Genomic DNA, 26,862 nt, shown 5'->3' with positions numbered 1-26,862 from the left:
GTCGCTGAACACTGGTAGTTCGGTCCGAGGTTCGAATCCCGCGAACGGGCTGGCTGCATGGGCGTTTTCGTGGTTTTCCCCATGTGTAACGTGTATACGAGCCAGTTTCCCTTAGAAAGTCCTCCACGAAAGGCATCCCTCCCCTTAGGCAGATAGCCCTCGTGTGCTTTGCCATAATTAAATACACCAACACCAACACCAACACCATAATCAAAAACTCATAAATACTTTACAAACTATGAAATAGATAATAAAACAAATTCTAAATTCCAAATTTTGACTTCCAAATGCCCGTATTCGGGTGAAAACGTACGTGATTCAAACTTTGATAGCTCTAGGTACCGTTGTTTTACTACAATGCGAGAAACACAGATTTATGCAAATTCTTCATTATTTAATTTCTTTAAATATAATACAGGGCTCTAATATTTGGTAACAACAATTTAAAAAGCAATTCGTCGTTTATAGTAAATCAATGCGAAATGCCAAAACGAAATTAATAGCACTTCTGGGCAAATTGCCCTTTGGGCTAAAGTGTTACAACTTTCGCTTATAAAGCATACTGAATTATGAAATACTAATGTCAGTAAAACCATTGTAATATCTTTGAACCTAATAACAATTTTGCTTCTAAAGTAATGTAAAAAAATATTATATTTTAATTGTTTAATAGTTCATGTCTGATATTCTTCTCGCAGTTCACTTAATACTACGATCACTGCTAATACTCAAGCATTAAAAGAGATTGAAATTAAAATTCTATGTTTAATGATTGATTCTAGCTTAGATAATTAAATCCCAGTGTAATAATCTTAGCATTCCAGTACTTTAAACGAAATATAACATTTATTTGATGACTGTAAAGCATGAAACAAATCTAAGTTACAAAAAATGTGTGCGAAAAAATTCGTATTTAAAAAATACAACAGTGTTTAAAAAATTAACAGTTTTTAATAAGACAATCTAATCTAAATTTGTAAAATAAAATAATATTCGAAACATTCATGCAGCAAAAATTTTAATTATAATGCACAACAGCTGATTGCTTTTGTATTTTTCGAAATTTTGAAATAAATTATTTTGAATTTTTTATTAGTGTATTTTAAAAGCAGGTAAGAAAGATTTTTCTGAAATACATAATTCAGTTTATGCAACGCTCTTGCTTTATCTAACAAAAGAATTTTTATCTTTTTTATTGAAATTATTATTCAAAACTAGTACATCTTTTAATTTAAAAATGAAAGTAATAGATGAGTATGATTTTGTTTTCATTAGTCGTAAAAAAAAATGTTAATTTATCTTATTTTATAGTGCAAACTGTAATGAAGTTTAATAATGTTTGTTAGTCAAGTCATAAACCTTGCTAAGTAGGATGATATTAATCTTCAGTTTCTAATTTTATCCTGCTATATGATTCCAGTTAAAATATCTTCCAGAATTTAAACGAATTTATTTTCACTTTTAGAATTTGTCTTTATTTAGTATCTCTATTTATATCCTGTCGACATTTCTTATTTAATGAAAACAAGGTAGTTTTTAGATTTATAAAAAATAAGAATAAATAATTTAAAATATTGAGTTCAATCAATTTGAAATCCTATTAAGTGGATTTTTAAGAAGGCATCTCTACGCATTCTTAAAGTGAAGGAAGACGAATCATCCTTACTGCAGTGACGTCACGAACTGCGAACCATGGACCTTATAAGAAATAGACTAACCCAAATGGGTTTTCTCCCTCGTCTGAGGCGTTCCCGGCTGTCACCTTGATCACATCCGAAGGAGTAGGGACGACTTGCAGAAATTTAACAGTGGTTGCCTATTGCAGCGTGTATAATTGTCAAGAAAATGCTGGTTGTAGCGCCTCATTTCACAAATTAGAATTTCTCCATATTTTTATTTTTGAAATTGAGATTGATTTTTAAAAATTTAGGATATTTATCAAGCATAATTAACGTTCCAAATAATTATAAAGCTATTGCATGCTTTCAGGGCTGGATTTTGTAGCTTTTTCTATGCTGTAAGGAAATTTATAACTACTTCTTTTAGAAAATAATATTTTAAATCTGAACTAATAGGAAATTTCAAACAAGCAATTTTCTCTTGCAATTTATATGCTTTTTATTGGTGTAAATATGTAAAAAATACTAAAATATTTAAAAACGAATTTTTGAAAGTTTTGTTTAAAATTCTAAATTGTGCTGCTTTTTTAAAATTATAGATGAATATTATAGCACAATTTCTATAGAGGAATTTTATTTACCAAAGTAAACATGTTTGTACGAGAATCACACGTGAAAAAAATGCGCGAAATGCAGTAAAAAGTGCTTTAGTGAGATATATTAAATCCTATTTGGAAAAAACTGTGGCTTTCATAATCTCATCACTATGCAACGTATCACATTTAATAATTAAAAAGAGTTATGTGATACAAACGCCATTGTCTTCAGTGTTAAAGTAAACCAGATCGTCCCTACTCTTTCTTGCCGACATGTCGGTGACGCGCACCCTACTGGGTTAGTCTATCTCTTATAAGGTCCCTGCTGCGAACTGAGGCTTTGAGTAAGTCTGGGAAGTATCGAGAAGACTGCTGAACACCAGCAATTTGATTTAACCTCCATCTCACCAGTGGCCGAGGAGTTAAAACCGTTGAATGCAGGAAGTTAGACTTGGATCAGGTCCCAGGGAAGCGGGTGGGGAGCACGGGTGGTTTTTGGGGTTTCCTCCATGTGTACGTGAATACAATCCAGTTCACCGATCCAGTCGTCCTCAAGGCGTCTCTCCTGTTATGCAGCTAGCCCTCGTGTGCTTTGCTATATCCAAATAACCTAACCTAGATTTATGTTCAAATTCCATCCAATGAGCTAATTGGGCGGTCAATTTTGTATTTCTCTCCATGTATAACTTAATGGAAGCCAGTTTTCTTTGGAAAGTCCTCTACGAAGGCATCTCTTCCTTAAAAATTAGCTCTAGTCTGTTTTGCTATGACAGAATAAATTATAAATTCAAAAACTTGATCTCTATTTTTCTTTTTATTACATCGTCTCTCATTTTATTTTCTACTACTTTATGTTAGTTTTGTTTTACCTCTTAAATGTGTGAAGTTTCAAAATGGTAGAATTATTGAAACACAATTTTTAACATGAAACTTTACAGTTTTTGTTGTTATTATTACTCGACACAGATTTTTTTTGTTTCCTCAAGATTTGTCAATAAAATAAAAAATTTGCATTTAAAAACAAAAATTTTTATTATTATTTTTATTTAAGGAAATGAACAAAATTTTTAAACTTTTTCTTCACTTTTGCTCACCTACATTAGCTACACATTTGATCTATAAAACTAGGTTCTAAAAACTTATATTATGCACAGTCTCATAATCGCTAATATAGTTTACACTTGTAGTTCTTTATTACGTACAAAGGCATATGTGAGTATTTAGTGTGCCAATGCAGCGCATAAAAAATCAATTATGAATTTGTATTACCTATTCTTACGTATTTATACTACGCCGTAAAAAGCAAAACAGGGCGTTGACATGACAAGTGATGCTGAAATCCATACTTCTCGAAAGAAAACAATGAAAGTAATGCCCGTGATCAAATTTTATCACTCAAGCACGATGCACAAAAACAGTAGATTTTCATTTCTAGCATGTATTTCATTGCATACAGTGGTGTTTGTTCTCAGTGACCTTCAACAAAAAGAATTTCAGAGAGCAAAATAGATTTTCATGAATTACGTTGTGAAATACATTGAGTAACGTAGGAAAGTTTACCAGGATGCATTTTGTGACAATATTTCTTTTCTTAATAGTACTCAAACATGCTTTTCCCATTACGATAGCATAATTAAAGAAACAACGTTATCTTATCTGGAGGGATAAGTATACTGTACTTTATAAAAATATATTTATTCTTATATATATGTCATATTAAAAGCACAAGGAAAAGACAGAGCACTGTAGATGCGTAGTTATCCTATATTGAAGAGGAAGTAATCTGATTGCGTCGTAAGCTAATGTGTTGACTTCGTAAATAAAACTTGGCAGTAGAAGCGATTTTAATTCCATTTTTATTTCCAATTCATATTTGTGGCCACAATCACTTGGCACTCTAGTCGTGCCTTTCCTCAGAAGATTTACATTTTTGATATTTTTGAGATAGAAAGCAAGCCAGCGAAATTACATCTTAGCACAGCACAGAGCAAAAGCTGAAGTGCGTAGTTATGAAAGATGGAGACACGCGAAGAGAAAAGTTTTGGTTTACAATTCGGTGATTGGTTGTCAAGAGGCATCTGGTATTAACGGTTACGTAACATCGCATGATTAATTTGAATGACCCAATGCAGATAAGTTATTACGATTTCAGAATAGAGAGGAAGAATTAATGTTTTTAGTTATTCTGATTCATACATTTTTATCTTACATATTGTATTTAATAATAATATTCTTATTTCTTATAAGAAATGCAACTAGTTTCGATACAAAATTACGTCTTAATAAAACTGTTCAAATGAGCATAAGAATATAATATTGCTACTTATTTTCTAGCAACACAGGGGAAAAAAATAATATAATCACCTTGAAACAGGAAATACGCTACCGATTACATACAAACTAAATGTACAATTAAATGCAAGATTACAAGAATAATAAATATATATGTGCTTGGTTAGATTTGCAAAATACAGCGATACTATTTAGTTGACACATTTACAACCTTCATAAATATATTTAAGAAAACATATTAAATATTAAAGATATTTAAGAATTCATTTAACATATTTAAGAATATTAAACATATTTATTTAAGAAATAAGATGCAATAAGTTTGTTTACCGTAAATTTATCATCTAATAAATGTTCAGACCACATATACCAGTTCCTCTTTTCTTCTTTTAGACTTTTTTAACAGTATTCCTGTATCCAAGGGTCTCCTACCACTCTCCTCCTACATCAAACCTCTCGAGAGGTCTTCGCCAGTATTTTAAATGCCCCCAAGCGGCACGGACGCTATGCATAGTTACAAACATCCAAACCTTCTTCCGGATTTGAACCTGGGAGCATTGGTACGATAGCTAGCAGCATTAACCACCGCACCATAAGAGAGGATTTGTAGTCTAAGTCAGCGGTTCTCAACCTTTTGACTAACACGTATCATCTAAACAAAAATTGAAAACATTTAATACCACCACTACATTTTACAATGGTTATTTTTCAATTTCTGAATAAAAATATTAAATAAAAAAATCTGAAGGCTTTCAGATTTTATATTACGCGCAATGGAGCGTTTTTTAATGTTTTGTGTGTTACCTTTATCATGTTCTTTGCACTTAAACCATACAATTAAATTAAACAGAAATATCACAAAATGTTAAAAAAAGTAAATCTTTAGAATTTCCGATACACAGTCTCGCGTGCTGGAGATAAAAATGCCCCCCCCCCCGCAGAATGTTATCATACCTCGCTTTGAAATCGTTGAGTTTGTTAATAAAAAATTCGTTAAAATGTTACAAAATATGAAATCGATAATAAAACAAATTCCAAATTAGTGATTCTAGATGTTCATATTCGGCGGAGGATTACGTTACTCAAAATTGTATGGCTCTAGGTACCGTTGTTTTATCACAATACGAGAAACATACATGCATTTATGAAGATTCTTCATTATTTAATTTCTTAAAATATAACACAGGGCGAAAATATTTGGTTGCAACAATTTGAAAAGTAAAACGGATATTTAAGTTTTCTACGCAAAATGCCAAAACGAAGTTAATAGCCATTCTGGACTAACGTTCTTTGGGCTAAAAAGAAAGAAAAAATCTGAATTTTTTCAGATTTTATTTTACGCCCAAAAGAGCGTTTTTTAACGTTCTGTGTTACCTGTATTTATTAAGTATCATGTTCTTCGCCCTTAAACACATAAAAAATAATTCAAAAGCAATATCACAAAATATTTAAAAACAGCAAAACAGCATACCTTTAGAATTTCCGATACACAGTCTCGCGCGCTGGAGATTAAAATGTTTTCTTTTTTCGTACAGTATTGAATTTGTTGAGTTCGTTAACGAAAAATTTGTTAAAGTTTTGCAGAATTTGAAATAGATAATAAAACAAATTGGAAATTCAAAATCGGACTTCCAAGTGGCCATTTTTGGTTCGAAGAGTACGTTATTCAAAATTTGATGGCTCTAGATACCGTTGTTTTTTCACAATGCGAGAAACATTCATGCATTCATGCAAATTATTCATTATTTAGTTTCTTTAAATATAATACATGGCGGTAATGTTTGGTGGCAACAGTTTGAAAAGCGAATCGACGCAAAATGCCGTTTTGAAATTAGTAGCCCTTCTGGCCTAACGGCCTTTGGGCTAAAAAATATTTTGCCATTTGCACAACTTATTGGCTATTTGAATTAAATATGCAAACATAAAAAAATTAAAAATTGATTACCATTTTAATTATCAAAATTTAAGTTATAATACTTGTTATTTAAGTTATAATTGTAAAATTTAAGTTATAATACTTGTTATTTAAGTTATAATTGTAAAATTTAAGTTATAATTGTAAAATTTAGTGCGAAATTTTGGCCTGTTTAAATGAAATCAGTTTCTTTATGTCTGGTTTTATTTCACTTAGTTTTAAACGTATATTAGAATCCACAATTTAATTTTGTTCTGTATTTATTTTTCAAACATAACACTGAAAGAAATCAATGCTCATAGAGGTTTTGCGAAAAGGCAATACAAATTTAATAGCTTTATTTGAAATGATTCATTTTTTCGGTTAAGCTAAAAGTTAGCAAGTGTATTATTTTTGAAATCTTCAGTTAGAGTTCGATCACAAGAAATTTCTGTCAATTGTTCTTTTTCTTCACAAGATAATATTTCAGGTATATTTGAACAAAATGGATTTCTAATCCAATTTTCGTTTTCGTAATCCTTGGTAAAATACATTTTGAAATTATTTATCAATGAAAAACAATGATTTTTAATGTCGGATGCTAATCCTTCTTCAATTTTCAAATTATTTTCGGTTAGAAAACTTTCTAAAAGTGGTAAAAAGCTCAAACTATTATTATCCAATTCTTTGATTATTAGCTCGAGTTTTTTTATCATTGCCTTTATTTTATATCTTACGGTAAAGAAATTAACATTTTGTCCTTGTAGTAATAAATTTACCTAGTTTAACTTTCCAAAAGTATCAGGTAAATAAGCTAAACGTTCCAACCATAAGTCACTAAATAAACATTTTTCCAATTCAAATTTTTAATAACAGAGGAAATTTGAATTTCTGTTCGAAGTTCAAAAAGACGATTTAAAACCTTACTTCGGAATACAACAAAAACATTTCACTTTCACTTCCCATCTCTTGGCATAAGATCGTAAATATTCTTGAATTTAAAGCTCGGCTTTTAATAAAATTAACAATTTTCACAGCTTGATTTAAAACGATTTTCAGGCTTTCAGGGATTGTTTTGGCTAAGCAGTGAGTAAATTTAGTTTCAGGTGCGACGTTCTTTATTTTAGAAATCACTCTGGAATATTTTCCCTTTAAAGCCCGAGCTCCGTCACTGAATACGGCAATGCACTTATTCCAAGGAATATCATTCTTAGTAATAAAATTGTCAATTAATTTGAAAATTTCACTTGCAGTTGCTCTATCATGAAGAGATTCACAAAATAAATACTCTTCAACAATTCGTTTATCTTCTTCGAAACGTATATAAACTAATATTTGAACAAAGTTCGTTATATCAATACTTTCATCCAATTGCAATGCGAAATACTCACTGTGGTTTATTTTTTGAATAAGTGTCTCTTTTATGGAATTCGCCATTTCATGAATTTGTCGACTTACTGTATCATTTGATAACGGAATGCTATTAAATTCATTAGCCGCTTTTTCGTTGAATAATGTTAAAACGATATCTTTAGCTGCTGGTAAAATAAGGATTCCTCCACTAGTGCGAGCCTGCCCGGTCTTAGCAATTCTTAGGCTTTCCGGGTAACTAGCTTTTTCACTTGATGTAACAAAACATTTCATTATTTGTCTACTATTTTTTAACTCCGAATAAAGTGCTAACATGCTAATAAATTGATCAACTCTAAAAGAATTAGTTAAATACTATTATTTTTTTAATAGGAACTTATTTTTATTCCTACAGCATCCATTTCTATCACTCTTTTTGAAAACATCATTTACGGCAAATTATGTTATGTCTAGGACTAATGAGAACCCCATCTCTAAGTAAATTGAGTATTGTTGCTAATTTAATTGTGATCATTTAGTTTTTCTCTATTGAAACAGTACATTTATGATAAATTATGGAGGAAAAAATTAATCACATGCATTATATCGTTAATATGTTATTTTATTACCTCCTGCCAATAAATAAAAATTGTCTTGGTTTAAATTTAGTTGAAAAGAAGAAACTTACGTGTTTTAATTTACTCGAAAGTGATTTTTTTAATGTATTCTTTTGAAGAGATAAAGTTGTGCATTTTGTAGAACAAAATGCAAAACTTTATTTGTTTACTTTTGAAATGATTTCGTTGTTTAATTTTAGTTCAGTAAAAATAAAAAATACCTGGTCAGAATTGCACCTATGTGGATGCAAATTAATTTCAGTACTTTATTTTTGTTGAAGTAGAAATGCATCGTGTGTAAATTAAAAGTAATTTTCTTGATTCCTGAAAGTAATTTCCATGTGTAAATTAAAAGTAATGTTGCAGAAAAATAAAGGTGCCAAGTATTTTGTTTTTGGAAATAAAAATACTTCCTTTCTTATGCTAATCAACAAACCATCTCCCAAAGGGGGAACAATGAAATAAAAAATTTCATTCCAGCTCAAGGAGATATTTTGTTGAAGTAGCAAAAAATGAAAAATATGATTCCCTGATTTGTGTCCCCGGATATGAGAAATAAAACCGTATGGAATCATTAGATCACGTTTAATATTAAACAAAATATTTACCTAGAAGCTGAGACATACATATTGTAAATCGTGTACTTCAGTGAGTTCTGCGTAATTTGGGTTTCCATACATCTACTCTAGAGTTTCGAAAATCAAAATCAAAATTCGAAAGTTTTTTTTTTTTTTTTTTTTTTTTTTTTTCCCAGTACCAAACGATCTAAAGTCTAAACACCTAAAATAACTATTTAAATAGCTGATTACTTCTCTAGTTATTGTTCATCGCTAGTTATTTCTCTAGTTTGCATAAAATAATATGAAACAAATCTATTTCTATGAGTAATATCATAACGAAATGATGATTTTTCTTTCCAATTTCAACATATAGCATATAAAACAGCGATCTAATTTCAAGGTTATTACCGTTTACTTTCATGACGATATTACAGGTTCTGCAGAAAAAATATATACAATTTTAAGTTTCTCTCTCTCGACAAAGTTTGAAAGCTAATGGCTTAAAGCATTTATCTATACAAACATAAAGCAGATTCCATCTTTTATCAAATTCGGCCATAAGAGATAAATCTAATTTACTATTTGAGCTAATCGAGGCACGAAGTGATAAATGGAAGCTACTATTGACATTAAGCAACTATGTATATTTAAACCCTCCATAATGATCAAAGATATTTTTGGACGTTACTGGACAAATAAATCATGGATAATATAACACTGAACATAATATATCTGTGGCAGGTACTTTTCTTTTAGCACAGTAATTCCATGCATGCAAATTATTTTCATTGTGAAATAATTATGTTAATATTTTATTATTATATAAATACATTTATTTTCAAATAAACGAAGCCACCTATTTTCACGATAATGATTGTCAAAATATTATTATAGCCACACATTTTGAATTCGTTCTACGCTTTGGAGCCGAGCAAGACATAATGCCGTTGATAACATTTAACACTTGATGATGCATGAAAGACACTATTCTCATTTTTTCTCACATGCAAAGATTTGAGGGAGGCTAAATTTTTGCACTGTGAAATTGCTGCATGTTAATGGTTAATATACCATTAAAAATTATAAGTAATAATTTCGAGAAAAAAGATATTCAGGATATATTTCTCGGAATGGTAATTTGTTACTATTTCTAATAGTATGTTAATGTTTACGCTCACAAAGTTATTTACAGTTCAATCGCCACACTGATGAAACTTATTCATAAATGTAAACCCAAAATTCGAGAATTATGGCAAGAAAGCATTAAATTCAATTAATTAATTTTAAAACCTAATGTTAGAAAATTTAATCGGCATTAATTTAACTTTTCAATTTTAAAAAGTGAAATTATTTTTCATTTTCTAATATTATTATTTGCTTAACCACAAAACATGAATGTCATTCAAAAGGGAAAAAATTCAATTCTTCAAACAGAAATTTTCGTCATGAAATAAAATGGATTTAGAAGCAAATTCTTCGAAAAATGATTTAGGCTCAAATGCTAAAATTTAAATGATATTTAATAAAGCATTAAAGTATTTACAAAACCTTTTTCATGGTATTTATAAAATATTTTTCATGGCATTTATAAAACACTTTTTCACGGCATTTATAAAACATTAAAATAATTTGAAGAAGAAAATAATTAGTGTCAATCAAATAACTAAAATCCTGTAATTCAGCATCACTTTGTGAATTTTGTTTTAAAAGAAATGAATAAGCGAAAAAAGAAAATGATATTTTTTGTATTGATTAAATCAGTGTTAATACTGAAGAAAATTAAGTGTACTTTAAAGCAGAAAGGCGTTAGTAAATTTTAGCCTTCGAAAAACGAATGCACCTCCAGCGTAAAAAGTATTTTACATTTTAGTGAAGGAAGAAGTAACGCAAAAGCACGTAATCCCGAATAGCGAACACGACCGAATCAAGAATTAGAAGAAAACAAGCATTCCCTTCCCTTCTCTGATTGGTGGGTTCCGCTTGGCGCTCAACGGCGCACCTGCTTCAAAACGGACAATTGCGCGCGAGAGCTTTTTTTTTTTTTTTTTTTTCTTTTTTGCATTGCTTCTTTTTCATCATTATCACAGAGCGTTATCGTGGATTTCCGTCACTGACACTGCAGTGTTTGTACCCCCAACTGCCTGTCTCACATTGCTCTTCGCACTTAGAAACTATGGGACGAGTTCGTGAATTCCGCTCTGTGTGCGGGATAGAGGAGTTGAGTGCCTTGAGCCAGCTTTCCAAAGCAGTCCTAGCAGAATTCTTAGGTACTGCAATACTTGTCCTGGTGGGATGCGGCTCTTGTACTATTGGATGGAGTGAGGCTTATTCTCCAACAGTTGTCCAGATTGCATTGGCCTTTGGTGTCACTGTGGCCACTGTTGCTCAATGCATCGGAGGGGTCAGTGGAGGTCACATCAATCCCGCCGTTACTTGCGCGATGATGGTTACTGGAAGATGTTCATTTCTACGCTCCGGGCTCTACATTGTTGGTCAGTGCGCCGGAGCAGTAGCAGGAGCGGCACTTTTGAATGTGCTAACTCCAGATGCTCAGCGCGGAGACCTGGGGATGACCAGGGTTCATCCAGGAATGACCCCAACACAAGGGCTGGGGGTTGAATTCTGCATCACATTCGTTCTTGTTTTCACCGTTTTCGCTGCTTGTGATGAAAGTCGCCTCGATGTTCAGGGCTCCATCCCGCTTGCTATAGGATTGTCCATAACAGCTTGCCATTGTTTCGCAGTAAGTACAAAATTTTGATGCACAGAGCAGAAAACCTATCCTCACCAAATCAAATGAAATTTGAAAAAAGAAAATGCTGCATGATAAATAATTTAGGCATTTAAAAACTTGTATATTTTTTGTTATGTGTATTTTTAAGGCTTTGATAATCTGCCATTATTATACAGTAATATTTGCATGTTATTATATGATATTATGTTTAACAGTATGAGAAAAGAAATTCTAGGCATGCATATAATTAAAACGGATAATTTTCTTCAAAATTCCGAAATAAATACTAATAAAGAATAAGAAATCTAAATTATGGGAAACATCGTTATTTGTACAACTTTTATAATGCAAAGTTTCTTTTATGCCATAAGATGCTGTACCTATTTTGACTGAACCTGTCAAAGGATTTTCACTAAATGTAGTCATTTATTTTTCCATCAATAATTATAAGTCATACCATAACAATGTATTGGTGAGATTTAAAATATTAAAAGCTTGTCATTTAAACTTCATCCTAATTTCTACAATCTTCTATGAGTAAATTCCCACTATTTATATTTATATAGTTATCACTGTATACTTTGTTTTGGGGCATAATATTTATTTAAATGATATTTAATAAAGCATTAAAGTATTTACAAAACCTTTTTCATGGTATTTATAAAATATTTTTCATGGCATTTATAAAACACTTTTTCACGGCATTTATAAAACATTAAAATAATTTGAAGAAGAAAATAATTAGTGTCAATCAAATAACTAAAATCCTGTAATTCAGCATCACTTTGTGAATTTTGTTTTAAAAGAAATGAATAAGCGAAAAAAGAAAATGATATTTTTTGTATTGATTAAATCAGTGTTAATACTGAAGAAAATTAAGTGTACTTTAAAGCAGAAAGGCGTTAGTAAATTTTAGCCTTCGAAAAACGAAGTGGTAATCTTCTGCAGGAAGAAGCTTGATTAATAGCATTTAATAATACTCTTTATTTATTTATTTTCTTATATTTCATTTTAGGCTTGACATTCAGTACAATGCCTTGCATAATTGGGAAAATTTAAGTATAACATTCCCGATTTTTTTTTAAATGTCAAACTTCTTGGTTAGTTAACTCGAAAGTAATATGCATAACTCTATTCTTCAGGTATGCGCATTATATTAATTATGCATATTACTTAAAAATTAGTTAAATTGATTGTAACCAGGTTAATTGTCCATAACATAGATTTAAAAATACTTTTAATGTCTAGTGTATGAATGAATTATTATAAGGTAGATAAATTATATTTCCTTTCAGCAAGTAAAGCGTTTAAGCCAATAAAAATTCTATTCATTTTCTAACCCAAAAAAATCCTATTACAAGTTTCTATTTTGTGATAACTTGATTCTACCTTGTGAGAACTTAAGAGTTTTAATATTAGAATGAATATTAAAACACTTAAGTTTTCGATAAGCACTGAAGCTTTCGATATTATGTTTTAGATCTATTTTTAGGTTTTAGATAAACTTTCATTGCAAATATTGATTTAAATCTTTTTTTCGATTGAGAATTTTTCTTTGTTAAAAACTCGTAAGTTTTCTCCACTTCTAAAATACAACAAAAGAGATACTATCACATTGTTTCAGGATATCAGTTGCCATGATAATCCTTTCGGAGAACTGAAAGTGAAAATCTAAAAAGTATCAATTACACTTGTTAAGGTTAAACTTCTTGGTTATAAATGCTTCTTCCATTTCAAGTACTATAGACTGTGTATTAATACTTATCGGCAAAGATTACTGAACTCGAAAGAAGAGAGAAGTATAAAGTACAGCTGCGCAGAAGGAGTATATGTTCAATAATATGATTGGCAGAGCATAGAAAAAAATTAAATGCTGGTAAAATGTAGGTAAGTATTGTCTGGTTCTGATGAGATTACACCACATTCAGTAACTCTTAGATAAAATTTTTATTTTGTGGCACTGATTTTCTCTAACTATTTATATCGTAATATTTAATGTTAAAATGTATTATATAGTAGTTATTAGCAGTATGAAGAAGTTACAAATGAATTCTATGCCTTGGTAAGTCCTAAGTGAAAATGCGGCAAAGTACCATATTCTCGTATTTACGTTACACAGCGTGATTACAAATGACTCAATCGTTTTAAAACTCTGAATTTCAAAACGAATTTCACATGAATTGACGAATGATGTTCACGCCACCATCGGTATGATGGTTAGCTCTGGTGGCTGCCGTATCTTTGGGCCCAGATTCGAAACACGCAGAAGACTTAAAGGTTTGTAAGTGCGTAGCCGCGTTGAGGAATGGAGACACTTAAAATTCGCGGAAACCATAAGTTCTCTCCAGTGGTTTGGTAGCAGGGAATGATAGGCAGAAGACTCTTAAATCTGTTTCCCCTTGAGATTCTCCTTCAAAGTCAAAAAACTTAAATGATACATAAAAATCAACATTAAACGTCTACGTTTGCTCTCATTTTTAAAATTTATGTGAGTACCTCAACGGGGAACTTCCATAGCGCTGGACTGGGCGATGCGTTGAAGATGATTGTTTGAAGATGTTTGTTGAAGATGATGATGCCATGCTGTTTGCATGGCCTCCGCGATCTCCAGACCTCACAATTCGTGATTTTTTTAAGGAGATTCTTAAGACACTGTTTCTATGTCACAGATGTCGCGAATTTTATTGAGCTCAAGTATCGCCTTACCAATACATTTATGGTCATCAGTAGTGGCCGTAAATAGTCATCGACCGAACTCTAATACCACAGAGACAAGTGACATGTGACCAGAGGAAATCACATTGAAAATTTGTGATGATATAAAGAAAATTTGGACACTCAGTATTTATTTTCATATCATTCGTTGGTCTACGTGTAATATTCTTTGAAATACAGTGGCTTAAACCCGATGGTTCATTTAAAATCGTCCTGTATATAGGAATCGAAGCTCTTTGGAGCCAGCCTGTTCAATCGATAAAACCTGGTACTCTTATGTGACTAAATTAGGGTTCAGTGGTTTTATCACACAACTACTTGTAAGCACTTAGGTAGGGAATATATAATATAATGTACGATATAATATAATTGATCAATATTAATATTAATATATTATATAATATAGTGTACGATATAACAGATCAATATTAATATATAATATAACATAATATAATATAATATTAATATTAATATATAATATAACTGATTATATGGCCGGCTTGTGCCGGCTAGGAGGATTGGGACTGGGCCCTTATAATAATAATATAATGTCTTACAAAACATATAGAAAATTTGTTTGAAATAATAACATTCTATGGAAAGCGTAAAATAATTTTATTCCGCTTGTTTTCAAGTCATAAAATTACCTTTAAAAAATAAATATTTTTATAGATATCGATTTATTTTATCAAGCTGTCTTTTGGCACCAGTTCATGCCCTATAAGCATTATACCGAAACTGAAGAAAATCGTTTTAGAACTGACTGTGTTAAAAACGAATTTGCCACTCCCACTAGAATCATTTGCAAGTGACACTAGCTTTAGGGTAAAATAATTTAGAGCAAAATAAATGGAAAGCAGTTCTTTATCCCACCTACAGAGTAATTTGCTGCTTCTCATGTTAGACTGAATGTATTTGAGCAACTGAGCAAAATAACGAAAATGATGAGTAAAGCTATTTTAAGTTACACAAACAGGTTTATCAGAGCAGGTGTTTTTTCTCATTATAACCATCATATTTTACTGCATTTTAACCGTTGAACATTCATAATGCATAGTTATTATTCCTAGAACGCTTTTTTTTGCCTTAAGGGATATTGATATTCTTTCCAAAGGCTTTCCGACTTGGACTGAAAACGGTGAACTTTCATGACAGATTTACAACGCGCATTTTAATGGTTGCAGTGTTTTGAGAAAGAAAAGCAAAGATTATTTCACATGAAAGTTCATGCAGTTTGTTCATTTTTAATATATAAAATTTGGGCACTTTTGATATTTTTTTATTTATTTTAAAAATTAACTATTTGTAGAGTACGGATAAAATATTCAATATATAAAAATTTGTGTTGCTCAGTATAAGGTCATAATTTATTATCTAAAAAAAGAAATATTAGTGCTTACTTCAAATGCTATCGAAAATGTAACATAAATAAAATGTATACTTGAATCTTGTAAAAGGCATTGCTGATCACATTACGGTCAAAACGATTAGTATCCTAGGCCAAATTACGCATACGTTATGACGAAGTGGTAATTATTCGAAGTTAGCTAACAGCTCCTCATAACTTAGTTTGCAGCAGAATCATCCTGCGGTCCTAAATTCGATCCTAAGTCGGTACCCAGGTATTTAAAATCTTAAAAATTTTTAAGTTTTGCTGATCTGATATTTCACATTGAAAGATTATTCAAAATTTAGGTTAATTTGAACAAAAACTTACCTCCGAAATCGTAATTAGAAAGAAATGTTAATAAATTTCATTAACTCAATTTAATTGACGTTTGGCTTCAGATAACTCAAAAAAGAATTTTATTTTTATTTATATATTTATTATTTTATTTATTTATTTTATTTATTTTATTTTATTATTTTATATTCAAAAAAGAATTTTAGCTGTATTTTTCTCCGGTCTAGTTATATGATCTACTACCTACATCCCTCTGTTACTTACCAATTCTAATTACGCCTCCCTCTGTCCGTAAACCGCGTTCTTTAGTTCCTTGTGAGCAGATACTTTTTTTTTTTTTCGAGAAAATTATTACAATTTTATGCAATGCAAACGTCTAAAATGTGCTAGTTTCAAATACGAATTACAGAATCTTTCTGTTAAAACAGGGGTTCTCAACCAGGGGGGAAGAGATTTCCTAGTTTCATGAGGGGGAGGAATGCGATCACCCTTTCATTTACCTGTTAAAGATTTAATTTTAGTTTATGGCTATAAAAAACTACTTTTATTCAAGTTTTGTTATATATTAACATTATTCATACTTTTTGTTATTTGACTGATAAAACTCGTTAAATATGTGTCTAAATTTAAATTAATTTAGATAAATTTTTCGAATTTGGGAAAAGGAGGATTGATTATCTAGCAGTGGTGAAAGAGGTGCATGGGGGAAAAAGGTTGAAAACCACTGTGTTAAAGCTTTATAATCTTTAATACTTTTAAAATGGAAATTATTAAGAAAGCTCTATGCTGCTGATCTAAAGTTGAACCGGCAGGCCCACTATGGTTGCGCGGATAAGCCTGTTGAGCATTGGTAGTTCGATTAGAGTTCAAATCCCCGTAAACGGGCTTGCTGCATTTTCCCCCCTTGCACAACATGAATTATGAGCATGTTTCACTTCATTTATGAAAGCGTTCGTTCGTGTAGACAGAAAACCTTCCCCAGCTTTTTCATACTCGACTAAGCATCAGAAACGGCAAATGACTATGCAATACAAAGGAATACCTTGTGTATTTAACTGATAAACCAAGACTTCATTCTTGAACCATGGGACAAATAAAAAAATTGTTAAAGGTCAGAAGATATGCGTCCACTGTGATTTTTTATGTTTTATATTTGGTATTTTCAGCGCGAATTAATTCCCGAATACACACAGCTGAATTTAAATAATGCCGTAAATGCAATTAACTTAAAATACTAGATGGTAATATAAATCTTGCAGAGAAAAGATAAAGAAAAATAATGTATTTACACTTTTAAATTCAAAAATGAAATTTTTAAAAACTAATGTAATTTTAATTAATAGCAGCGAAAACTCGGAATAAAGCAAACTGACACCATTTCTTAAGGTAAATTTTTCCGCTGTATATTGAATTGGATTGTTTAAGTAAAGCAAAGTACACAACCATCTGTCTAGCTTTACCAAGTTTAGGTTTGACCAAGAGTTAGAATACAAGGATACTATATTTTTACATTCCACCAAAATACTACAGTCAGAAATAACCGTTCCTTATCCGAAATTCAAAACTGAGTTCACAAACTCGAAGGTCACCTCTGCTAACCTTCATACTGGCAGAGGCTGTCTTTCTCTGTAGCTAGTTGAACCTTAATGTAAAGCATTTATAACAGCACTTAATTCAGAAGTATTAGAAAAAAATAAATTATGATGAAGCGAGCAACTTCATTAATTTAATGATTATAGTAATCGTGTAGAACAGAAGAAATTCTGCGTCATGATCTATAGCCAAATGAAACTTCTACTAAAACCTTCTTCCACTCGAAACATATATTATGCCACTTCAACTGTTGAAGAAATTTAGATAATGATACTATAAAACTTATAATCCTAATTTGTAAAGTAATGTAACTTGTAAAGTACTACCCAAACACATACCAAATATAAGGGTTTTTTTAAAATCCTAATATCCGCCTTAGATGACAATTTACATTCCCTTCTCATGTTAGTTCAGTATTAACAATCTGAGCGAGAGTTCAGCCACAAGATACAATACTATTATGTGCAATATATTAGTTCCAAATTACATACGCATTATTCGTCCATTGGGATTTTTCCCCTTTGTTTTATCTCTCTTTCTTTTTTAAGGTAAGTATAATCATTTTGCCGTATTTGGATTTGACATCATGTTTACCGTGGACTCATAACTAAAAATTGTGCTTTTCCAAGCTTTCAACTCCGGGGAACTGCATCCGTGAGTATTTTGTCTAAAAGAAGCATTATCTACATTCTTAGAAAACATAGGACTGTATCATTTGAAAAGATTACATAAAACTTTTGCTCTGAAATAGAGGTAAATCATATGCTATATTTTATTTAATGGTCTTTCGACGTCCCAGGTCATTTTCAAAGCAAGAAATCACGTTAGTGAATGGAAATGCAGGAAATATTATGTAGTCGTTCCGAGCATTATTTACTGCTTCTGTCAATGCGAATGCTTTTGAAAACTCTGTCTATCCCGAAAGATTATTTTGTTGGATCCATCAATGAAAGAAATTATTTTACTTAATATAACAGTTTATACAACATCATTTATTATTTCCAGTCGCTGAACGAATGTTACAGTGCGGATAAGTGATACGTTTAATTCATAATTCAGCTCACATATAAAATCAAAATGTTTATTTATCTGGAATATGTCTGTATAATTGTTTTGTTAAATTTTATAATTTAAACCAGTAAGCATGCAGCCCGTGGATTCATTTTCTCCGGACCGCAGCAAAGTTAAGAAAATACTCATATTATTATTACCGACCGTGGTCCTCCTGATGAGTATTTACTCATCAGGTATTACCTCCTGATACCGTATTTCCTTGCTTAATTTTCTCCTTATTTTTTACTGCTTTTACTGTCCAAAAATCGAAAGGGGAAAATTCTGCGAATAATTTAATCTCTAAAGGACGCGGTTACAGTAAAAACATAACAAATGAAATGTAGTCATGGATAAGCTGCAGGTAAATATCACAATAGTATTTCTTTAAAAGAAGTTACATTCCAATAACAATACGTACATATTACAATATATAATAAGATATCTTCATTTCTACTTCCCTGTAAGTTGAATTTCGCCAGTTATTTTTGTTTTCTCTGCTTCTTCTTAGGCCTCAAATTATCCATAATTAATTAGAGAAAGTAAACGTAGAGCTGACTCAGGAAAATCGTAGACTGAATGTGTGATGGGTCAGTTCGTTTATTAGACTGCTGTAAAGTTTTACAGTTAGAAAAGAAAGATTCGACGTGACCTTCGTAAGTAGTTCGAGAGAGTTTATGTTTGCTAGTAAGACAAAAACAATCAATTCATCGATGAGTTCATTTTAAAATTTAGGGGAGCTCGTTCTCTGAATGCACTGAGGAAGGGACAGATTACGCGAATATTTTTAAAATTTTCAGAACCTGGCACTAAACTAAGAGGGAAGTGTGCGAGGGGTAAAATATGCGAGGAAATACGGTATTTTCATGTTTCCTTCTGGAAGCTTAAAATACGCTAATGCACAGTGCACGGACATAATTTTGATAACTCACAAATGAAAATGATTCAGATACCATTTTTTGCTTTGCATAAGAACTGATAGTGTTCCCACAAATTTACATTATATTTTAAAGACATAAATATTTTACCGAAAGGGGCTTTTAAAACGGCATTTTGAGTTTCTTACATGTGCAATCTTGCTTTTGTTCTTTGTGTTTATTCCATGTGCAAAATTATTTGCAAAACTTAATTTGAAGTAACTAAAAATGCCTTCAAACCTGAGTTTGTTCAGGGCGTATTATTTAATATTGACTGCACAAAACATATCGTACGACCCATGGGATTATCACACATATTTAAATTGGCTCTCTGATTTAGAAACTGGCCGCATCTGATTTAAATGAGTTGAAATCAAGCATATTTCCTAACTCGGAAAACACCCCTATGCAAAGTAAATAAAATGTCAAATGCTGGTATGTTCATCTCTTGCTCAAAGCCTAGTGAACAGGCTAGCTGCATGGGATTTGAGAGTCTTCCACATACCGAAACCTAACGGGGAAAAATCCCAGAACCAAAAAACTATTAATGCAGAATAATGAAATTTCGGTAGCACATTTGTCTAAGTAACATATTTAATTGATTAAATTTTCAAGATCACAAATTAATGCAAGTGAGAGGAGAGCTATTTCAAATGTGAAATGCTAGTACATTAATAACCGATGTAACTGACAGAATTTTCAATGTGAGCATGCAAACATGATTGCATTGTGTCGTACAGATACCGGATATCAGTTTGTGGCAAGGTGCTCCATGCGTGTTGCGCTTGGTCGGTCAATACAGGGACCGTTATTGCTGGTTGTGGATGATGCTGGAGTTGTCGTCCAATGATATCCCATATGTGCTCTATTGGAGAAGGATCTGATCTAGTAGACTAAGACAACATGTCGACACTCTATAATGCATGCTGGGTTACAAGAGCGGTGTGAGGGCTAGCCTTATCCTGTTGGAAAACAACCCCTTGAATGTTGTTCATGAATGGCAGCAGAACAGGTTGAATCACCAGTCTGACGTACAAATTTGTCGTCAGGGTGCGTGGGATAACCACAAGAGTGCTTCTCTTTTCATACAAAATTGCTCCGCAGACAATAACTCCAGATGTAGGTCCAGTGTAGCTATGCCGCAGACAGTCTGGTTGCAAGCGCTTGGCCGGCCTCTTTCTAACCAACACACAGCCATCATTAACATCAAGGCAGAAGAGGCTTTCATCAGAAAACACAACAGATAATCACTCCGTCCTCCAATGAGCTTTAGCTTGACACCACTGACGTCGTGAACGGCAGTGGATTGGAGTCAGTGGAATGCACGCTACAGGGCGTCTGGCTCGCAGCTGACCTTCAAGTAACCAATTTGTAACAGTTCCTTGTGTCACTGTGGTACCAAGTGCAGCTAGAACTTCTGCTGCAGACTCAGTATGATGCGCCATAGCCATACGCCTAACACTTCAGTCTTCCCCCTCAGTAGTGCCACATAGCCACCCGTTTTGAGCCAGTACCTTCTTTTGACCACTGCTGCCAACAATTATACACAGTGGATACATTCTTGATACGTTATTCTGCAAACTCGCGGAAAGAAAATCCACCTTCTCATAGCCCTTTTACATGACCTTGTTCAAAGTCTCTGAGATGTTGATAATGGCTTATTTATCTTCTTAAAGGCATTCTTGAGTAACATCAACTCACTACGTCAAATTTCAACGATAAATTATGCTCACGAGCTTTACAGCACGTATTTAAAACAAACTGGATTTGCATGCTCATAGTGTTTCCAGCTAGCTTTCCCCACCTCCCTGTCCTTCTGCAGCTGCCCCAGACATGACTTCCTGATCATCGAAGCTCAGGACTTCTCTTTTTCTTTTACAAGGCTATCTCAACTGAAGATGCTTCATCTTTGGACTTTTACATACGTCAGGACTCTAAGGGGTCTCAACAGGAGTAGTACATCTCCCGCCGCATGCCATAATAACCAACAAAGCATCAAAGTATCGTGTTAATAGTGGAGCTACCAACGTCACACTTACGCGCCCAGCGCGAAATCTGAATTAAGGTCATCTTTCAGGTGTAAAACGCCAGTCTATGAAATTTCGTTTATCTAGCACAACTCCTTCTTTGTATTGGGATTTTCTTCCGTCAGTGTATATCAGCCGGTTTTCCTTGGAAATTCCTCCACGAAGCCTTCTCTTAGACAAGTAACTCATGTGCTTTGTCTTAATTTGGTTAATCAATTAACTAACGAATAATATGTGGATATGATGCTGATTTAACATTCACCAGAAATAGCCGAACCTATAAGTGATTTCATAATCTGGTATTGAGAACTTCAGCCAAAGTGGATTGCGGGAGAGATCAATATTACATTCTCAAAGAAGGAGAGAGATAATGCAAACAACCGAGCCTTATATTCAAATTGGGCCAGCAAGCTGGGTCAAGCTGGCCTTGTTCTCAACTACAATCCCAACTAGACAACTGACAGTAAATATATTTTTCCTTTTCAGGTGGAGAAAATTACAAATTTGGCTATTTTTCATTGTTCTTCCTATTAATAACTGTGATTTATATATATATATATTGATATCCTGGATTTAAGGAATTTTTATCTGATCTGGCACAAAGTGTATAAAACGAATGGAAAATTATCCTGCATTTAATACTTTTTAATCATACTTTTGCTATGAGTGTGCTTAAAACATCAAAACGACTTGGACAATTCAGTATGTAAATAATAAAATATTCGCTTTTTGCGACATGCATATATCATGTTTAAAACTGAAACATTTCTCGATAATGCCAGTTTAACTATGTTGTTGTGACTTATTTCACTTGTCTGACAGTAACATCAAACCAAATCTGCTAATTTTATCTTGGCTAGGAGGACTGTGTCTGTCACTGGCATGAGTTCCGAGCACGTTACATGTGACAGTCAAACTTTGTCCAATTCCTTCTCAACTTTTAGTGAGATTTCCCTGGAGATGCAATGGGTCCAAGGCCCTTTCACTGCTTTTCTCCTACTACTACTCGAGAGGACATTACTCTCGTCATGCGTTTTAAGTGCTCGCATTTAAGTATATCACGAGCCATTTACAAGCGTTTAAGCCTATACCAGGATTCGAACCTGGACCATTCTACTCAAGAAAGTGATCAATTTAACTACAATATTCAATAGCCCCTTGCCCAAATTATCGAGGAACTATTATCAATCTTTAAATTAATCTTTAAATGAACTCAGAATTTCTGTCTTGTTTTTCCCAGCTTTGTTCAAAATATAGAGAGCTCGGTTAGTATTAGAGTAGCCTTCGGCTTAGATTAGGGCTTAACATATTTGATGCCACTGTGGGTACTTAACGGTTATCCCAGGTAATATTTCCTTGCCGATAACTTTTTGGCACCAAGATTTTATTTTTCGTGATGAAATATCTCTAGTGACTTTTTAGCAAACCCTAACTAGTCCGTATTCACTGTTGCGTCAAATACCCTTTCCAACAAACTGCAAATATTATGTTAGCCACGTTATTTGTTATTACTTCAATTAAGATATTTTCACTTTTATTTTCGCCCCACCTACGGTCTAGCAGGATTAAAGTCCCTGAATACTGGTACTTTTACCTAGGTTCGATTTCAGGAGAGTAGGCTGGCTGCCTGGACGTTGATTTTCTCCATATATAACTCCGATGTCATCGTATTTTATCTTTTCACAGCATACTATTCTTTTGAGGTAATTTCGAGTTTACTGAATTACTTTGTTGTTTGTTTTCGTTTTAGGTGGCAGCTTTTGATGTTTTGTTACTTGGCTAACCAAAAAAGAAAAAAATGCCACTAAGAAAATGTTATTCAGGATAATTCATAAATACCCACCAGTAACTTGCCCACCAGTGGCCGAGTGATTAAGACAGCTGCAACTTGATAGTTCCATCCGAGTTAGAACTCCGTCAAACAGACTGGCCGCACGAGTATTTTCGTGGTTTTCCAATCTGTAACATCAGTGCAAGCTAGTTTTCCTTAGATAGTCCGAACCCCCAGCGGCCGAGAGGTATTGTCGCTGAACACTGATAGTTCGATCTGGTAATACGTCACCGAGCTTCCGTGATGGAGAAACTAAGACCGGTTGTCTTTTTATTATTTTTTTATATATATATTTATTTTAAAACTTAACGTAGTCTTTCTTGGTTTGTTTAAAAAATAATATTACAGCATTATTGCAGAAAGGAGAAATCTACAGCTTTTCCTACGTTAGACGCGTCTTACTCTCTCGGCATTTCTCAGATCAAAAGTTTATTTTTTTACACTTACAAACTGCTTCAACGGAAGCTCGCCAAATTGGGGTCTCCTTAATGATATTTTCTTGATCACTTTTTCTTTGCGGCGGACACTGCTGCTCATTCCCAAGAAAAAACAGCAAGTTCTCTAATGTAAGCCTGTTGTTTATCACACCTCGGTTCCAGACAAACAGGTTGGCTTCATGGGCATTTTCATTGTCTTTCTCATGTGTAACGCGAATTCCATTCATACACATTGCATTATTAATAAAATTGATTGACTTATAATCTACGGACATGCTTTTTTATGTACTCTTATACTGCATAGTATCTTTTATGCATTCTAAATTTGTAGCTTTGTAGCTTTTTTTAAATAATGTGAAGCTCAAGTCTTCTTTTCCATATATGAATATATTGTTACGTGCGTAAGGGTTCGTAACGGAATGAATTCACAGAGAACGGATGAATACTTGATGATATTTACTTTTAACAAAAACATTTTCAGTTCTGGAACTTTTCACAAAAATGTGCTCGTACAACTCTTCTCAATACGACAGAGCACAACCAGTAGTACCATTTTAAACTACTAAGACCATAAAATACAAGGTTAAGATACTCAGATGCATTAACTCCCATACTGATCTCTCAATACCTAATCTCTGAAATCAACTCTGAACTAGACTGAAAACTGATGCTCTCTCCGGTCTCATGTAGTTTTCCCCAGGTCACCGAGAAATTCTCAAAATTGCTGAAAGGTATACAAAGTTATAGTTACATAGGGATATGCCCAAAATGTCACCAAATGGTCGTCAAGTTTGGCGACAGAAATTTGTCGCCATAACCTCGGCCAGTTTGGGGCTAGCCGCTTGCCTCAATGTTAAATTGACTTATCCCTGTAACCCTGTTTTTCCAGTGATGCTTTGCATTCTTGAGGCCTTTCATGTTACATTATGCAAGGGATACTAGAATTTACGTATAATTTCACTAAAATTATTTACATATATACAAAATCGTAACAATGCGTAAATTTCAAATTAAAGCAAACGCAAAAACAGAAACAGGAAAGTAAATTAGCTATTTTGACCAAATACCAAGCAATATAACTAAATTTCTCAGGGCATTGACATGTTTATCCTGCAAGAGATAATCAGTAAGAAAGCTTACTCTAAAAAGAGGGATATCACAGAGCAAATAAGCTCTTTTGATTGATATTTTTACTCTCTTATCTATTGAATGAAATAAATTTGAGCAGCCGACCTTTAAGTCATATTAATATTTCTATCGTAAGGAAGAGAATGCAATTCGTTGATATCCACTGATAAAATAGCTATTAGGATCACAATACCTACATTGTTTGTGTGCGAAAGCGAGCTAGAATCTTGTTGATCTATTTATTTTGCTCAACAGTAAAAATTAAATTTACTCATCTTCCTCTCAAAATGAAGGATTAGTTTAGTCAATTATTTGAATAGGGCAAAGCCTACAGGGCTATCTGCCTGAAAGGATGCCTTCGTGGCAGGCTTTGTAAGGGAAACTAGTCCGTATCAACGTTACAGAAGGGAACAGCCACAAACGCCAACTATGTAACTTACTAAAGATAACTATTTATTTTAGAAGTCAAACAACAAAAATCAGCGTTATATTTTCAAATTTTCACAGCAAAATTTCTGTGAAAATTTGAAACTATAACACTTATTTTTGTTGTTTGACTTCTAAATTAATATTTGTTCGGCGTGTTATTGTATCATAATAACTATTTACCCTGAGATTTCGACTGAGTGTGTCTGAAAGAAACCTATCACTTTGGGAAAACATAAAGTTAAAAGCATTGGTTTGAAATTACCATTCGTAGAAATACTAAAATTTGAAATTTTATGTTGAATTGAATTCAGTTTGGAGAAAAGATGAGCTAAGTGTACAGTATAAAATATTCTAGAAGATTTGCTGTGAGATTTCTTGCACATACTATTCAGCACATTTTCTATTTACGTTCTGTTTAATGCAACATAATAATATTTGTGATTATTTTCGTAATAGTAATGTGAATCATAAAATTTAATCTTCACATAATTTATATTTTAATTTTATTAGTATTCAAAAATTCTATTCGCGTCTGATTTCAATGTAAATTAATGAATACATTCTAATTGTAGCAGAAATAGTGGAATTCCTGTAAGAGTTGGATAGTAAATCTTGCATAGTAAACATGTGAAACTTCCAAAGTTTATGTATCAGAAAATCATTCTTGAGTCTAACATTTTCTAAAGGAAACGCTAAAAAATTTTTAAAAAATCATTTCTAGATATAAAATTTTCTAAATTAAACCCTAAAAATATTTTATTGATAAAGCGCCTGTCAGATATCTTACTATTAAACCCAAAGGATATTTTAAAAAAAATGTAAGAAATCGGAAAAGTAAAATTGAAAAAAATATGAATAAAAAGCAAGGAAATACATTGTTCTCAAGCACATAAAAATAGCATAAATATTTGATGATATTTTTTTGGTTTGAATATAACCTAAAAGACTAGTTATTTAACTGGCTGTAGAAAAGCATGCGAATACCTAATCCGCTTTTAGGAAACGATCCCATGACAACTTTCCAGTTTTCAATGTTTTATCCACTCCTTCATTGGTAGACAGAGTATAAATAAAATTTTATTATTTTATTTACTCTTTTCAGAAAATTGGGACCTGAAATAAATTGAGAAAGTTTTTAGTACCCAATGGACAATAAGCACTCAAGGAAGTTCAAGTAAAATTCAAACTGTAAGCCCTGAGTAAAGTAAATAATCGAAATTCAGAAGAATTGCTTCTACGTGACTCATTAAATTGCGAATTACTTTGCTACGAAGCTAATACTGACGTTTGTTTCATAGAAATAACAATTACTCAGAGTGTTGTAAGAAAACATAAAGGACTCTGTATCCTCCCTCATACTTTTAAATTTGACATAGTTGTTCTTAAGTC

At 32.4% G+C, this 26,862-nt stretch overlaps 1 protein-coding gene across 4 annotated transcripts in view; it reads left to right on the top strand.

Annotated features, from left to right (window-relative positions):
• The first annotated feature begins 11,020 nt into the window (after positions 1-11,020).
• The window catches only part of LOC118199289 (aquaporin AQPAe.a-like), a 92,565-nt gene continuing 76,723 nt past the window's right edge, over positions 11,021-26,862 (top strand). For 3 of the 4 annotated variants that reach the window (XM_085810094.1, XM_085810095.1, XM_085810096.1), the window contains exon 1: positions 11,021-11,671. In XM_085810094.1, the coding sequence (XP_085666220.1) occupies positions 11,102-11,671 (570 nt within the window). In that variant the 5' untranslated portion in view covers positions 11,021-11,101. The remainder of the gene's footprint in view (positions 11,672-26,862) is intronic. The other variant, XM_085810093.1, reaches the window with a different exon arrangement.

The sequence above is a fragment of the Stegodyphus dumicola genome, chromosome X2 (genome assembly GCF_044657685.1).
Source record: "Stegodyphus dumicola isolate Sdum_Otavi_A_Nest chromosome X2, ASM4465768v1".
NCBI classification, from domain to species: domain Eukaryota; kingdom Metazoa; phylum Arthropoda; class Arachnida; order Araneae; family Eresidae; genus Stegodyphus; species Stegodyphus dumicola.
Note: the sequence above shows the minus strand (reverse complement) of the source record. Positions and strands in the feature narration are given on the sequence as shown.